General features: G+C 68.4%; 1 protein-coding gene across 9 annotated transcripts in view; it reads left to right on the top strand.

Moving 5' to 3' along the window:
- The window catches only part of ST3GAL3 (ST3 beta-galactoside alpha-2,3-sialyltransferase 3), a 294,731-nt gene extending 282,348 nt beyond the window's left edge, over positions 1 to 12,383 (top strand). For 7 of the 9 annotated variants that reach the window (XM_089780382.1, XM_089780380.1, XM_089780378.1 and 4 more), the window contains one exon: positions 2,880 to 12,383. In XM_089780382.1, coding sequence (XP_089636508.1) covers positions 2,880 to 3,286 — 407 coding nt within the window. In that variant the 3' untranslated portion in view covers positions 3,287 to 12,383. The remainder of the gene's footprint in view (positions 1 to 2,879) is intronic. The other 2 variants (XM_075914648.2, XM_089780383.1) reach the window with 1 other exon arrangement.
- The last annotated feature ends 4,385 nt before the right edge of the window (positions 12,384 to 16,768 follow it).

Raw genomic sequence — 16,768 nt, forward strand, 5'->3', positions numbered from 1 at the left:
GGAACAAGGCTCTTCCCGGGGGAGACAAAGGGAGGGAGGGGGAGACGGCCCCTGGCTGGGGAGGCCCTGGAGCTGGGAAGAGGCTAAGCAGAGTGCTGGGAGCAGAGGGGCCTGGGCACCCCAAGGGGTCTCCTCATGTCCACACACGTCTGTGCTGGGCTGTATCCCGGAGGAGCAATAACCCCGTTCTACCGGCTGGCGGAGTCTCCTCCCACTGCCGACGGGGTGCAGGGCTGGGGGTCCCCCATGTGCTGCCGCATCATCCGAGAGCTGTGGGCCTGGTAGCCACTGAGCCGGTTCCTCGTGTGCCCCGTCTGCTTGGCTGGCCAGCGCGGAGCGGAATGCGCAGGGCTTGGCTGGGGGGAGCCCCTGGCACCCTGCCGAGTGTGGTGGCTCGGGAGCGCGGGGCTGCCGGGCTGGCCAGAAACAGCCACGTCAGGGTGCTCAGTGTGAGCCCCGCTGAGTCCCTGGGCACGCCACGGACACGATGGAAAGCGGGTGCAGGAACAGAGGGCGGGCAGCAGGGTCTGGGCTCAGTGTCGAGCGAGGGGAACGCAGCCCCCGGCTGCTGTGGGTGGGGCCATCGGCTGCAGGAGGGGATGGAAAAGGGGCAGGGGTGGGAGAGTGTAACCTAGTGGTTGGAGCACTGGCCTGGGAGCTGGGAGACTTGAGTTCGGTGCCAGGCTCCGCCCCCCTTGCTGTGTGCCGTTGGGCTGCGCGTGGCCTGGGATGCAGCAGCGACTGCAGGGCTCGGAGGGGAGGGAAGTGGAGCAGGGCGGCTCCAGACCCGTCCCCCCCCATGTCGGTTCCCTTGCTGTGGGCGGGGCGGGCAGGGGAGGGGCTTCTCTGCACTGCTATACCCGCGGGGCGGCGCGGGCCAAATGCTGGGTGGAGGCAGCTGCGGGAGGCGGGCCCAGCGCCCGGCACAGCCCTGGCCAGCGACTGGCCCTTGCGGGGGCCAAGCGACTCCGGCGTGACAAAGCCCTTTCACTTCACAGGGCGGGTTCCTGGGCACGTTCTGCTCAGTGGTCAGGGCTCCCTGGAGCCCCCTGCCCGCACCCTCGGCACAGGGCGCGTGGGCTGCTGGGACGTGGGGCAGCCCCAGCCCCACACTGGGGGTCCTGCCCTGGCAAGGCACCAGCCCAGCCACGCAGACCTGTCACCGTGCTGGCGAACGAGTCCGAAAAGCACTTCCCTGCCGCTGCTCCGCTGCCCAGGAGCACTCCACAGGGCGAGCAGGTCGGAACCCCCACGTCCCCAGTTCTGATCCCAGGAGCCCGCCACACGCCCGGGTCAGTCTGCGGCCATCCCACCCCCATCACACCGTGCCCGTCCCGCAGGGCCTCACGTCCAAAGGATGGTTGGGGAGCCAGGCGGGGGGAGGGAGGTAAGGAGGAGGAAGGGGAGGGAGAGAGGATGAGAAGGGAAGAAGAGGAGAAAGGGAGGAGGGGAGGAAGGAGGAAGGAGAGGGAGGGAGGGGGGAGAAGGGGAGGGGTAAAACAGGCCAAAGGAATCAGCCAGGCACCAATTGCAGAGTTCCCGGTTCAGGGCGCAGCGGTGATGGAGCAAACGGTCGGCGTGAATCCCGTCTGGGCCCTTCCCCCTCGGCCCCTGTGGGGGGCGCTCCCCGTGGGGTCAGGGCGGGGGCGGGCAGGCGAACGGCCGGCGTCCCCAGGGCCTCTTGCAGCTTCTCGGGCCGGGAGGGAATCCCGTGGGTCGGGCTGGGGCCGGGCACAGCGCCGCGCTGGCGTCTGTCCCGGGGTCGGCGCATGGGCCAGCCCCCGGCCAGGCCGGACTCGGCTCCTCGCGGGCGCCCGCCTCGGCTCCCAGGCTGCTCTGCTGGGGCCCAGGGTCAGCCGGGTGTCTCTGGGCGGGCCCCTCAGCTGGGCCCCCCAATGCGCTGCCCAGCCTCCCGTTGGCGGCTCCCTGCGCGGGCGCTGGACACGCCTGGGGCCCCATGCGGCGTGAGACGGGCCCTGGGCAAGGTGGAGCCGCAGTGCCAGCAGGGAGCCCTGGGCCCGTGCTGCCCAGGTCACATCCCAGGCCCCCAGAGGCAGCGACGCCCAGGCCAGCCCGGCGCAGCCTCAGGCCAAGCGGGGAGGGCTTGGAAGGAGGTGGGAGCTGCTGCTTCCTGGTGGTCAGCCAGCTGCCTGGCTCTCCCTGGGGCCGCAGCCTGCCCTGCCCTGAGATGGGTGAGCCAAATCGCAGGCTGGACCCCAGCCCAGGGGCCGCCCCTCCCCGAATGGCCCTCGGCTGGCTGCGAGTTGGGCCCCCTCCCGCAGAGGCACCGCCCCACGCGGGGCAGAGGGACGGGCCCACCAATCCCGGCCTGGGTCCAGGCTCCTGGGGCCCTGTGAGCCGCCTGGGCTGGACTCGGGCAGGAAGCGTTTTTCTCTGCAGGCGTGGGCCTTGCCCCGCACGGGCCGCGTCCGCAGAACTGCTGGTGGAGGCAGCCGGGATCGGGCACGGGCAGCCCGGGAGCGGACGGGTTCGCTGTAGACAGAGGGGGGCTTGGCTGGCAGCGAGGCTGCTCCTTGAGCATCTGTTCGGAGACGGCCGCCTCCAACGCCGCGCGGCCCCGACTCCTTGCTGCTCGCCTCGTGCCGCTGGCTGCACGGCGGGGCGGCCGGCCCCTACTCGGCCCTGCTGCCCGAGAGCTCTGGCAGGGGAACGGCCCAGGCAAGAGGCACGGAGAGGCCTGGGTTCCGGCTGCAGGCTGCTCCGGGGCTTGGCCACGGTTGCGTAGGGACGGGGATGTGCCCTCTCTCAGCCCGGCCGCCGGGGAAGGGGCAGGCAGGAGCCACTGAGCAGGGGCTGTGTGGCTGGAGGCCTGGCGCCGCGGGCAGGACGGTGACGCCTTTCCTGTCTCTTCCTTGCAGTCGTGGACGCACAACATCCAGCGGGAGAAGGAGTTCCTGCGGAAGCTGGTGAAAGCCCGCGTCATCGCCGACCTCAGCAGCGGGATCTAGGCCCCGCCCGGTGGGAGCGCGTCGCACACGCCAGCGGGAGAGCCGGGCAGGAAAGCCGCAGGAAGCAGGAGGTGCACGGGGCTTCCTTGGCGCATTGGCCCCAGGGCCGGCAGGGCAGAGCCGGGGGAGAGGCCTGGCTTCGGCTCTGCGGCCACACGCAGCGTTTGTGGCTAGAACTAGCCAGGAAAGACAGGAGGAGGAGGACGGCCGGCGACCGAGCGGAGTGGAACCTCCCCGCGGGGCCGCGCCTGACTGCGCCGAGCCGCCGCTTGGAGAGGAGCTCGGAACCATGCTACACGCTCCACGGTTCAACGTGAAAACTGGCTCGTGCCCTGCCCGCACTCAGCCTGCGGCTCCGGCCCTCGGCCTTGCTGGGAGGACAGCGCCCCCCTAGTGCTGGGACTTGCCTGGTTCTCCACACCGGGGGCTGGCAGAGCTGGGCCAGGGCTTGGTTCCTGCACTTTCCTTGCAGCCGCGGCTGCCGTTTATCCAGCTGCGTTTTCACAGCTGTTTGCTCCACCCTGGCTCTGCCGGGACCCTGAGCGGGAGCCAGGAGCCAGCTGCCTCCCGGGCCGTGTGCCCTGGAGGGGTGACAGGCGGCTCTCTGGGCGCTGTTTCTGAACAGTGTCATACTTGAGTTTTGGGGGGGGGAGGGATAATTTATTTTCGGGAGGTCAGAGGTCATGTTGTGCTCCAGAGCTGCCCAGTGTTGTTAATTTCATGTCACACGCCTGCTCGTGTTCCCTGCCAACGGCGCCCGGAGGATGGGACGCCGGCGAGGGGCCGGGAGCGACCTGCCTGGAGCCCTTCGTCTCTCGCCCGCCTCCAGGGCCTTTCGCTTGCGTTACTCCCGCTGCTCTCTGCTGATGTCGCCTGGGTGCCAGCGTGTCCTGGGCCTTGCGTGCGGCTTGGCTCCGTTCCTGCTGCAGAGAAGCCACCAAGAGACTGAGCAGGGTGTGGGGGGAGCGGGCCTCCGTTATGCAGCCTCTGTACCATGGGGGGCCGGCGGGGTGGGGGGTGAATGCCCAGCGGTGTAGCCAGCCTGTCCCTCTGGGCTGTGATGTGACTGCATCCGGCTGGGCCAGGCAGCAGCGTGCGCCGGCCCTGTCCCCAAGTCCCGGAAACAGACCGACCCCTGGCCCGCGGTAACCTGGCTACACTCCTGGGCTGGGGAGGGGCCGTGCGGGGGCGGGGCTGGGTCACAAGCCCAAGGCAGGGAAGTCCCTGCACTTACCTCGGGTATCCCTGAATTCATGTCCAGAGGGACCAGGGTCTTGCCCTGGGCTCCAGGGGGTCGGCCCACCCTTTGTAGGTTGCTCCTCCGGACTTCCCTGAGACGGGCTCGTAGCGTGGGGCGCCGGCCTGCCATGGTGCTGCGGGAGGGGGCTGGTGCAGAGGGGAGGAAGCCCGCAGGGGAGAGGGCCGGCCGGCCGCCAGCCTGCAGAGACGCGGCTTTGGGGGCAGGACAGGCTGCGCTTCTGTGCTCTGAGGGAGCAGCCTGCTCCAGTCCCCGCAGGCAGGTGAGCTCTGTCCTGGCTGTGTGCAGGCCGCTCCCGGTGCAGCGCGGACAGCCAGCCGCTCTGTCTGAGCCTCGCCGTCCCAGCTGCGTCCGTGTGCCCCTCGCTGGACAGGGCTGAGGCGGCAGGACGCTGCCAGGAGCTTTGAATGTTCCTGGAGCGGCTTTTCCTGTTCCCTCCCCTGGGCACTGTGGTTCAGCGCTTGCCACGCGCCGTTCACACCACAGCCATGCGCCTCCAGCGCCCCCCTAGGCTCCAGGGCCCCTCCAGCCGGAATGGAGAGCCGGGGAGGGTCGGCCCTGTCCCCAGGCCGAGACAGGGCAGGGCAGCTCCTGGCACGTCAGGTACCAGTTGCCAGGCCGGGGCCGCAAGGGAGGGAAGCGACGTCCTGCAGGTGGGTCCCTGGCAGAGTCCTGCCACGGACCCTCCGAGAGAAGGGACCAGCCCTTGAGGCTCCTGCTCGGCACCACGGGGTCCATACGCTGCCCTTGGCAGGGCCAGAGCCAGAGCCAGAGCCGGTCGGCTGCAGCCCGCTCTCTCGCCCCGGTGAGCCATGCCCTGCCTGCCATGGCCGGATCCCGCAGTCCTGGGCAGGCGCAGACCCAGACACCAGCCCTGCCCTGCGCCCGCCTGGCCCCTGGCACATTGCAGTCCTGCCACGCCCATGTCACAGCAGGCTCTGTAGGCCAAGGCGGGTCTCCCAGCAGGGACTCGCTTCCCATTGAGTGCGGGGGCACGTGGCATTGGCCGACAAGCACCGTGCGGACTGGCTGGCGCCGTCGAGAGCGGGCCTGGGGAATCAGTGGGGGTGGCTTTATCTCGACTTCAGCAAGGCTTTTGATCAGTCTCCCACAATATCCTTGCCAGCAAGTTAAGGGAGTCTGGATTGGATGCATGGACTGTAAGACGGGGAGTGACCAACGGCTCCATGTCAGGATGGCCGTCGGTTTCTAGCGGTGCCCCGAGGATCGGTTCTAGGGCCGGTTTTGTTCAACATCCTTATGAATGACCTGGCTGAGGGGATGGGTTGCACCCCCAGCAAGTCTGCGGATGACACTAAGCTAGGGGCAGAGGTAGATACGCTGGAGGGCAGGGACAGGGTCCAGAGTGACCTGGACAGATTAGAGGGTTGGGCCAAGAGAAATCTGATGAGGCCCAACAAAGACGAGTGCAGAGTCCTGCCCCTGGGGCGGAAGATTCCCAAGTATTGGTACAGGCTGGGGACTGACTGGCTAAGCGGCAGTTCTGCAGAAAAGGCCCTGGGGGTTCCAGTGGACGAGAAGCTGGATAGGAGTCAGCAGGGCGCCCTTGTACCAAGAAGGCGAATGGCATGTTAAGGTGCATTAGGAGGAGCATTGCCAGCAGATCCAGAGAAGTGATTAGTCCCCTTTATTCAGCTCTGGGGAGGCCACATCTGGAGTGTTGTGTCCAGCTCTGCCCCCCCCCCCCGAAAGGACGTGCACCAACAGTGGACACACGCTGCTGCCCGCTGTGGGTGCTCTGCTAATCATCCGGTCGGCGCTTGAATCTCTGCTGCCCAGACGCTCAGCTTAGAGGGACCCTGGCCAGAGGCTCCCTGCACGTCTGCAGCCCCACAGCGAGGTGGGCGTGGACCTGGCCAGATTCCGACCTCCAACCAAACATGCCTGGTGGCAAGACAAGCAGTGGCCTTTGCCGTGGGTCCCTCTGATTGGCAGTACCAAGGATCGTGGGAGCCCGATTCCCAGACACCCGGGGCCGTGCCTGAGCCCTGCTTGATTGCCCGGCCACGTGCAGCCAGCCCCGCCAGTGAGGCGAGAGCGATGGCTCCGGTGGCCTCGGGAGCGAGTTCAGCGTGGGCCCAGGTGAGGCAGGCGCTCTGTCTCCTCTGGCTGCCCGGGCTGACTTCCAACACACCTCGCGCTCATGGGCAGGGCAGCAGGAGAGCTGCAGGCCAGGAGTCTCGGCCAGCAGAGCGGCCCTCCCAGTGGGCAGCAGTCTGACACCTCGGCTGCTGGTTCTCCTGCGCCAGCCTGGGCCAGCACTGCTTGGCCGTGGCCTTGGGCTCTCACGCTCTGCCAGAGTCCCTGGCAGTGCAGACGGCTGCAGCGTGGGCCCGGCACCAGCTCTCCAAGGCAGCTCCCTCCGATACGGGGCGCAAGGACCTGACCTGGGAAGAAAGGTCTCCCTCTCGCCAGCCGGGTTCAGAGGCGGATGGAGCTTTCTCAGTCAGGCTGGATTTCTAGAGCGCAAGGGCATGCTCAGGCGCACGGAGCCTCCGCGGACCAGGGAAAATCGATGGCCAGCGCTTCAAACTGCCCTGGGCGTGGCAGAGCCCACCCTTGTCGTGAGAGGAGCTTTTGGGGGAGTGTGAGAGAGGGCGGGGCGGGCGCACCGACCCTTTAAGGGCTTCGGGGGCAGCGTGCGCATCAGACAGGGATGTAAAAGAACATTAACGTAGTTAACCCGTTAAACAGTTTCAGTGATACCCATTAACCTATGGCCGGCCGGGGGGCGACAGCTGAGCCTGGGTTCCCGGCCACCCACCCACCTGGGCCGAGTTGGAGTGGCCAGGCCAGGGTCCTGCTTGCCCCACTCCAGCACAGCCAGGGGACCGTCTGCTAGCCCACCCGGGCCAGTCCAGCACAGCCAGGGGACCGTCTGCTAGCCCACCCGGGCCAGTCCAGCACAGCCAGGGGGACCGTCTGCTAGCCCACCCGGGCCAGTCCAGCACAGCCAGGGGGACCGTCTGCTAGCCCACCCGGGCCAGTCCAGCACAGCCAGGGGGACCGTCTGCTAGCCCACCCGGGCCAGTCCAGCACAGCCAGGGGGACCGTCTGCTAGCCCACCCGGGCCAGTCCAGCACAGCCAGGGGACCGTCTGCTAGCCCACCCGGGCCAGTCCAGCACAGCCAGGGGGACCGTCTGCTAGCCCACCCGGGCCAGTCCAGCACAGCCAGGGGGACCGTCTGCTAGCCCACCCGGGCCAGTCCAGCACAGCCAGGGGGACCGTCTGCTAGCCCACCCGGGCCACTCCAGCACAGCCAGGGGACCGTCTGCTAGCCCACCCGGGCCAGTCCAGCACAGCCAGGGGGACCGTCTGCTAGCCCACCCGGGCCAGTCCAGCACAGCCAGGGGACCGTCTGCTAGCCCACCCGGGCCACTCCAGCACAGCCAGGGGACCGTCTGCTAGCCCACCCGGGCCACTCCAGCACAGCCAGGGGGACCGTCTGCTAGCCCACCCGGGCCAGTCCAGCACAGCCAGGGGTCCGTCTGCTAGCCCACCCGGGCCAGTCCAGCACAGCCAGGGGGACCGTCTGCTAGCCCACCCGGGCCACTCCAGCACAGCCAGGGGACCGTCTGCTAGCCCACCCGGGCCACTCCAGCACAGCCAGGGGGACCGTCTGCTAGCCCACCCGGGCCAGTCCAGCACAGCCAGGGGTCCGTCTGCTAGCCCACCCGGGCCAGTCCAGCACAGCCAGGGGGACCGTCTGCTAGCCCACCCGGGCCAGTCCAGCACAGCCAGGGGACCGTCTGCTAGCCCACCCGGGCCACTCCAGCACAGCCAGGGGACCGTCTGCTAGCCCACCCGGGCCACTCCAGCACAGCCAGGGGGACCGTCTGCTAGCCCACCCGGGCCAGTCCAGCACAGCCAGGGGGACCGTCTGCTAGCCCACCCGGGCCAGTCCAGCACAGCCAGGGGACCGTCTGCTAGCCCACCCGGGCCACTCCAGCACAGCCAGGGGACCGTCTGCTAGCCCACCCGGGCCACTCCAGCACAGCCAGGGGGACCGTCTGCTAGCCCACCCGGGCCAGTCCAGCACAGCCAGGGGTCCGTCTGCTAGCCCACCCGGGCCAGTCCAGCACAGCCAGGGGGACCGTCTGCTAGCCCACCCGGGCCACTCCAGCACAGCCAGGGGACCGTCTGCTAGCCCACCCGGGCCACTCCAGCACAGCCAGGGGGACCGTCTGCTAGCCCACCCGGGCCAGTCCAGCACAGCCAGGGGTCCGTCTGCTAGCCCACCCGGGCCAGTCCAGCACAGCCAGGGGGACCGTCTGCTAGCCCACCCGGGCCACTCCAGCACAGCCAGGGGACCGTCTGCTAGCCCACCCGGGCCACTCCAGCACAGCCAGGGGGACCGTCTGCTAGCCCACCCGGGCCACTCCAGCACAGCCAGGGGGACCGTCTGCTAGCCCACCCGGGCCAGTCCAGCACAGCCAGGGGTCCGTCTGCTAGCCCACCCGGGCCACTCCAGCACAGCCAGGGGGACCGTCTGCTAGCCCACCCGGGCCACTCCAGCACAGCCAGGGGACCGTCTGCTAGCCCACCCGGGCCACTCCAGCACAGCCAGGGGACCGTCTGCTAGCCCACCCGGGCCACTCCAGCACAGCCAGGGGACCGTCTGCTAGCCCACCCGGGCCAGTCCAGCACAGCCAGGGGACCGTCTGCTAGCCCACCCGGGCCACTCCAGCACAGCCAGGGGACCGTCTGCTAGCCCACCCGGGCCACTCCAGCACAGCCAGGGGGACCGTCTGCTAGCCCACCCGGGCCAGTCCAGCACAGCCAGGGGACCGTCTGCTAGCCCACCCGGGCCAGTCCAGCACAGCCAGGGGACCGTCTGCTAGCCCACCCGGGCCAGTCCAGCACAGCCAGGGGACCGTCTGCTAGCCCACCCGGGCCACTCCAGCACAGCCAGGGGACCGTCTGCTAGCCCACCCGGGCCAGTCCAGCATGACCGGGGGACCATCTGCTGGCCCAGCGCAACCAGGGCTGATGTCCTGCCTGCTCCACTCTGGTGGGGCCGATGCGAACGTGGCCTTACCTGCTGCCCCCACAGGGCGGGTACGCTTGCCCATCCGACTAGTTACCCAGTTAGCCCCATGCCTAGCGGAGAGCGCGTGTGCCTCAGGGCGTGGGTAGGTGCTCTGTCTCTTTAGGAAGAGTGTTCCGGAGTCTGCCATGCTCCCTCTGGTCCCCCAGCCCAAGTCAATGAAGAGGGGGTACACAGCTTGGGGGAGGGGGACAGCGCATCCGCCCCTCCCCCACACAGCCGAGGGGAGCCAGGCCCGAGCTCCATGGGGATGGGGCAGGGAGGGGACGAGCAGCGGGGGGGGAGGAGGAGAGCCCCTAGTTCCGAGGAGTCGCCTGGCTGGTCCAGCTCTCCCCCTGTAGCTCAGTCCATCTGTCTCCTCTAGCGCTGCCCTGCCTGCCGCCAAGCCCCGCCATGGGTGGGAGGCCGGCTCGAATACCGTACCTGGCTAGGGGCCCAGCCTGCCCACCCCTAAGGCCAGCCCTGTCCCGCCCGTGGGGTGCACAGAATTTATAGGGCGGCCATCGACTTGACGCCAGCTGGAGCGGCTCCGCCTCTCGAAAGGGCGCAGGCCACGAGCACCATCACGCTCCAGGTGGCTCTGAGACCCAGGGCGTTCCTCGGCCCACCTCCCCTCTTGGAACGTGGCTTCATGCACACGCCACGCTGTTCTCAGGTCCATCTGGGGACCAGGCACGGGGACCCGATTCCATCCGCGGGCTCACGCTCTTGGTGGGGGACACGATGAGAAGATCCAAGGGGGGAACCAGCTCTGGAGGCAGCTACTGCTGCGGAGTCTCCCGTTGGGTGGGGGGTGCACGTGGGCAGTCCTGTGGCGCAGGGCGACCGGATCCCCCGCACCCTCCTGGCAGTCATGGTGATCCGGCGGGCCTGCAGTGACGCCCACGCGCCCCTCCAAGCCAAGCAGAGCGCTGCCCTGTTCTCCAGCACTGCTGTCCGGCCAAGGAGAACATGCTCGCGCTCTCTCCCCTCTGGCCTGGTGCCCTCTCAACAGCGTACGTACCAGGGGCTGCCCCGCGCCTGGCCTGAGCAGACCCTTTCCGTGACTCACAAGTGAGACTGCGTCACGATCCAGATCTCACTGACGCCTCCGTGGCGAACGCCAGCCTGGGACCCCGCAGGCCTCGGGCAAGGACAAGGGGACGCCTCTTGATAAAACAGCCAGGAGTCGGTGGCACCTCGGAGACGAGCAGACGCTGCTGTTGTGGAAGGGGCTCCCCCCCCCGGTTCCAGGGACGCTCTAGCTGGCTGAGACTGTGGGTCCGGGCCTGTTGAACCGCTCGGAGCAGCCATCCCTGGATGTCCCCACATTGTGAGACCTGCACGGTGGGCCAGCGCTCCATCTTCAGCCCCACTCGGGCCTTGGCCCAGACCATGCACCCCGCCCTGTGCGGACGGAGGGGAGCTGTTAGGAGAAGCAGTGACTGGACTACCTGGGGGTCAGCAATGCAATTTCTTTCCAGGCTGCTGGAATCTCCAACATCGTCGGGCGCCTACTTATCCTTAGCTCGTCGGGTCTTCCCTGCAGCACTGGGCACGCCAGGGGCCCGTACAACTTCACCCACGTCCAGCAAGGACCTTCTCAGCCCTTTCCGCCCGGGGCCAGTGGGGCCTCCGCTGTGTCCCATCACCGTCTGAGAGTCCCTGGGGCCGCTGGTCACACGCTCGGTGACCCATCAGTCGTCAGGGCAGCCGTCCTGCTAGCGACAGGAGGGTTGTGATGAAGAGCACCCCCAGCGGGCTGCCATGCACCCCCTTCTCTAATGAAACGGTCTCACTGCGCCCCCAGCCCAGCTTCCTAGCCACGGCCACGTCATCCACTTCCTCTTCCTTTGCCTAGCCCGCGTGCCTTGGAAGAGGAGAGCCGGTTCGGCTTTGCTGGCTCTGGCCTCCTGCAGGGCTTGGCAAAGGATGCTAGAAACGCTTCTTAACTAGTCGTCTTCATAACCGCGTGAGCGAGAGGCGTCTGTATCCGAGCAGAGATTGTTTTATCCTTTGTGACCAAGGAATTGTCGATCTCCCCCCCCCCCCCCCCCCACCGCTCCAAAACGGCGAGCTGCTCCGGCAGCGCCCTTGCGTTCTTGGCACGCCACCACGAGACACGACACTCGGGTCCCTCCGCCACGGCGCCGGCTGTGGGACGGGCGCGCTGCCGCCTCTGCACCCTCCTCTGTGTGGCTGCTGCTTGTTAATCCGCCACGCAGGGAATGCCCCGGCGCCCATCCCTTGAAGAGAAGGGAACTTACCAGTCACTGCAGGACTTGGAGAGGTGTGGTCCGGCTCGGGACTCCCCTGCCCGCCTGCCTTCCGCTCTGCCGCAGCCCCGCGGCGCTGCCGTGAGAATGGGAAAAGGGGGGGCTGCCCTGCCCTTCCTGCCCTCGGTCGGGAGCAGCGCTCCAGGGGCACGTGCTGGCCAGCGGACCCGGCGTGCAGGGAATTCCAGGCGGGCGGGTAGATCGCGGGCGTGGGACACAGGAGAACCTGCAGGCACAGAGGAGGGACCGTCGCCGATGTGCTGAGCTGCGGGCTGCCCTGTAAATCGACACAGGGGAAGGGGGAGGTCACATTTGCCCCGTCCTGTCTTTGCATTTCCCTCGTTACTCTCCACCCGCAGCCTCGGTGTCCCGAGACCCCCTGTCCTTGGGCGCTGTCAGGGACTCCTGCTCTGGGACCTGCCCACCTCCGTGCAGGCGCTGGGAGGGGAAGGGACGTGCCCAGGCAAAATGGTGCCAAGGGGGCTGGGTGACAGCCTGCTGATTGGCATTTGCCCAGCAGCTTCCGGAGAGCCCCAGGGAAAGTGAGGGCAGCCCAGCCCGGCAGTCGCGCCGCGGCCCAGGGAAGCCAGCGGGTGCTGCAGAGACGCTCCCTGGGCAGGGACGAGCTGCTGGCCCCGCCCTCACCCCGAGAGGTGCCGCCTGCCGGAGGCTGCTGGCTCTTGGTGTATTGCCGGGGGAAGCATCCGAGCCCACAGTCCTAACGTCTGTGGTTTGAATTCGCCCTGGGGGTGAGACTCTTGGGGGCTTCTCTGCGGCGCGTCACAGCAGTGCGGTCACATCCCAGAAGCAATAAAACTCTCCAGCGCCCCCGGCTTGGTCTCTGCTCATTCCTCCGAGAGGAAGCGCTGGGAAGTAGATTCGCCCGCTCCCCTCCGCGGCCTTGTCCCTGCTCGTTGCCCGCTCTCCTCTGCGGCCTTGTCCCTGCTCGTTGCCCGCTCCCCTCCGCCGCCTTGTCCCTGCTCTTCGCCCGCTCCCCTCCGCCGTCTTGTCCCTGCTCTTCGCCCGCTCCCCTCCGCCGCCTTGTCCCTGCTCTTCGCCCGCTCCCCTCCGCCGCCTTGTCCCTGCTCTTCGCCCGCTCCCCTCCGCCGCCTTGTCCCTGCTCGTTGCCCGCTCCCCTCCGCCGTCTTGTCCCTGCTCTTCGCCCGCTCCCCTCCGCCGCCTTGTCCCTGCTCTTTGCCCGCTCCCCTCCGTCGCCTTGTCCCTGCTCTTTGCCCGCTCCCCTCCGTCGCCTTGTCCCTGCTCTTCGCCCGCTCCCCTCCGCCGCCTTGTCCCTGCTCGTTGCCCGCTCCCCTCTGCCACCTTGTCCCTGCTCGTTGCCCGCTCCCCTCCGTCGCCTTGTCCCTGCTCTTCGCCCGCTCCCCTCCGCCGCCTTGTCCCTGCTCTTCGCCCGCTCCCCTCCGTCGCCTTGTCCCTGCTCTTCGCCCGCTCCCCTCTGCCGCCTTGTCCCTGCTCTTCGCCCGCTCCCCTCCGTCGCCTTGTCCCTGCTCTTCGCCCGCTCCCCTCCGCCGCCTTGTCCCTGCTCGTCGCCCGCTCCCCTCCGCCGCCTTGTCCCTGCTCGTCGCCCGCTCCCCTCCGCCGCCTTGTCCCTGCTCGTCGCCCGCTCCCCTCCGCCGCCTTGTCCCTGCTCGTCGCCCGCTCCCCTCCGCCGCCTTGTCCCTGCTCGTCGCCCGCTCCCCTCCGCCGTCTTGTCCCTGCTCGTCGCCCGCTCCCCTCCGCCGCCTTGTCAGCAGGAGAGCGAGATGGGGGAGCTCTGAGCAGCCGGCAGGGCACGTTGTACACGCACAGTGGCCAGTCTCGGGGCTTCCCGGGGCAGGGGAACCCGGCAGGGCCTCGCGCTCTCGGGGCCTGCTCCGCCGGCTGGTTCTCCACGTCCGCCCATCACCCCGGAGGCACTCTCGGTGTGGCCCCCTCACGCCCGGCCTGGCTCCCGGGGGGTCCACGTGGGAGTGAGCCAGGCCACAGGAGCCTGCAGAAAGTCACTTCTCCGAAGGGCCTCGGGCGGCAGCACAGCCTGGAGCCCGGGGGAGGGGCAGGCATTGTACCGCGCTGGCCTTCGTCAGCGTCCCGGGGGAGCAGGGCCTGGGGGTGGCCATGTCCAGGCCCCTCCACTGAGGAACCTGCACTGCTGCTCCTGAGCCCAGACTCAGGCTCCGGCCCCGCCTGGCTGCAACTGGGAGCACGAGGCACAGCAGAGCCTGGCGGGGGGGGGGTGCTGCCTTCTCAGCCTCCGACAGCCGCCCCGCCCGCCCGCAGCTCGGCGCCGGGGCCAAGCCAGAGCCGGCCGAGGGCCCGCCGGGGTGGCCATGGTGGCTTGGTGCCCTCGGCTCACAGCCACAGCGGCTGGCGCGATGCCTGGGACGGGGCGACGAGCCCCCGGGCAGGCCAGGCTACTGAGGGTTAACGAGCACTTGCCAGTGGCAGGCAGAGGCCCACGGGCTGGTCGCTCTCGGTGGCCCTGCGGCTGCCTGCGGGCGGGAGCTGGGCGCAGCGTTCCCTGCGGCGGACGAACCAGGCAAACCTGGCCGGGGGCAGAAGCGCTGCGCTGGGCCTGTCTGTCCGTCTCGGAGGCGGGGTCTGTCTGACACGACCACGCGCTGGGGGCTGGTCCCTGTGGCTGCGCTGCCGCCACGTTGGCAGAGGCCCTGCCTAGGCCGTGGGCAGGCCCCCGGCTCCCCCTGCTCCTGTGCAACGAAGAGGGGAACCCGCCCGCACACCCAGAGGCAGCACAGACCAGGGCTGCACGGCTGGAGATGGAGGAAGTGAGCATCCATGGGGCACAAGAGAGAGACAGTGGCAGGGGGCTCCAGGCCCCTCTCCTGGGGGGTGCAGGCCCATCCTTAGGGGGCTCCAGGCCCCTCTCCTGGGGGGTGCAGGCCCATCCTTAGGGGGCTCCAGGGCCCTCTCCTGGGGGGTGCAGGCCCATCCTTAGGGGGCTCCAGGCCCATCCTTAGGGGGCTCCAGGGCCCTCTCCTGGGGGGTGCAGGCCCATCCTTAGGGGGCTCCGGGCCCCTCTCCTGGGGGGTGCAGGCCCATCCTTAGGGGGCTCCGGGCCCCTCTCCTGGGGGGTGCAGGCCCATCCTTGGGGGGCTCCAGGGCCCTCTCCTGGGGGGTGCAGGCCCATCCTTGGGGGGCTCCGGGCCCCTCTCCTGGGGGGTGCAGGCCCATCCCCGGTGGAGGTCCGCTTCCTCTTCCCAAGGGCGTAGCCCAGCTAGCCAAGTGCCTGGGGCTCCGCATGCCCGGATGCAAACCCAGGGGCAGGCGCCAGAGTCCATCCTCGCCGTCTCGCGGCTGTGGTGTCTCCAGGGCACGTGCAGGAGGAAGCTCAGCTCCGGATTTTGCAATGGGACCTGGTTGGCGTCCTGCCGACCGGCGGGGAGGCTCCCGGTCCGAACTGGGCCCAGCGGGGAGGAAAAGCAAAAAGGCGCCTGCACTGCGCTCCTGGGGCCGTGTCCAGCTTAGAGCCGCAGTGTCCAGGTTAGCGCCGCCCTGTGAAAGGCAAAGAGCAAAAGTCCCCCTCGCCCGTCCCGCACAGAACCACGCCTGCCCCTCCCTGCTGCCCCGGCAGATCTCAGAGCGGCCAGGCTGGGTCAGACCAAGTCCCGTCCAGCCCAGTGTCTGTCTGCCCACAGCGGCCTATGCCAGGGGCCCCAGAGGGAGGGAACCGAACAGGGAATCCCCACATAACCCCTCCCCTCTCGCCCATTCCCAGCCTCTGACAGTGGCCAGACACCCCCTCCCTGCCCGGCCTGGCTAACAGCTGTCCATGGACCTGTCCTCCAGGAACTGATCTGCTTTTCTTTTGTATCCTGTTATAGTCTTGGCCTTCATAACATCCCCTGGCAAGGAGTTCCCCAAGTTGACTGCGCATTGTTTGAAGAAATACTTCCTTATATTTATTTTAAACCCGCTGCCTACTAATGCAGTTGGGTGACCCCGAGTCTTGTGGCTGTGAGAAGAGGGAAATAATGTTTCCTTATTTACTTTCTCCGAGCAGGAAGGGAAGTTCTCACGAAAGCCTAAGTGACGGAACAAGGTTGCTAAGACACCTTATAATTGAAGTGGTTTTGTTTCCCTTCCAAAGCTCGGAGCTGCACTGACAGCCAAGGCCAGGCCATGGCGATATCGCCCGCGGGAGGCTCCAGGCAGGGAACCCCACAGACCGCAGGACGGACTTTCCACGTGGGACATACGTTGAGACGCCGGCAGGTCTCCGAGACCTTCCGCTGAACGCGCAGGCTCGGTCTAAGCAGCGTGGCCCTGGATGGATGATCCGCCCCCCGGCTGCACGGCACAGCCTGCTCTGCCACCGGGCGTAACCGCCACGCGGAAGGCAGGAGTCCCAGCGCTCGGGGGGGACTCGGTGGATGAAGCGGCGTCCGACTCCCTCGATAAAGCAAACGCCGCTCGCTCCTGCCCTAACGTGTCCTGCTCCAAACCCAGCAGCCTTTCTACGGCTTCCAGAGCCGCGAGTGAGCAGCAGGCAGGCGTCCGGCGACTCCGGGCAGGCCACCTAGAGCAGAGGGGGCCGCTCCCGGGGTAACATCCACCCGCCCGCCAGCGCTCTAAGGCAGCGTCTCCGGCAGGCCACCACCGGGTCTCCCCCACCGCCTGGGAGAGGCTCCGGGGAGGCCGTGCCCTGCGTCTGCTCTGTTCTCCAGCGGGCGCCGGGGTTCGAAACACGAGCGTCCGGCCTGGCTGCAGCCAGTCTGTCGCCAGCAGGCAGCCCGTTGTCTGGGACTCTCGCCGCCCCCCGGGTGTCCCAGCACGTCCCGTGCAGCCTCCCTCTGCCTTGCCAGGGCCACAGGGCAGCTGCAAGACCTCCCGTGGGGTGGGAGCCGCAGGGCAGGAGGGGCGGCCACGCTGCTGTGGAGAGGCCCCCCCAGCGGCCAGGCGGCACAGACAGCCGGGAGCCCCTAGCGCATGGGTTCTCAAACTGGGGGGCCTGAAGAAATTCTGGAGGGGAGGGGGCGTGAGGGTTTCTCAAAAATCAAAAAGGGGGCGTGATGCCGAAAAGTTTGGGAAGCCCTGCTCTGGTGCCACACGACTCGGTTTCCCCAACCCAGGAAACCTGGCGCCTCCCGCAGCAAGAGCTCACCCGGCGTGGCCGTGCCCTGGGCAAACGCCAGCACGCCTTGGTCCCCGGCTCCAGGGCAGGCAGCCGCTGGCAGGGCACAGCCCCGCCCCGCCCCGTGCTGG

The sequence above is a fragment of the Pelodiscus sinensis genome, chromosome 9, assembly GCF_052426305.1.
Source record: "Pelodiscus sinensis isolate ZL-2025 chromosome 9, ASM5242630v1, whole genome shotgun sequence".
In the NCBI taxonomy this organism is placed as follows: Eukaryota; Metazoa; Chordata; order Testudines; family Trionychidae; genus Pelodiscus; species Pelodiscus sinensis.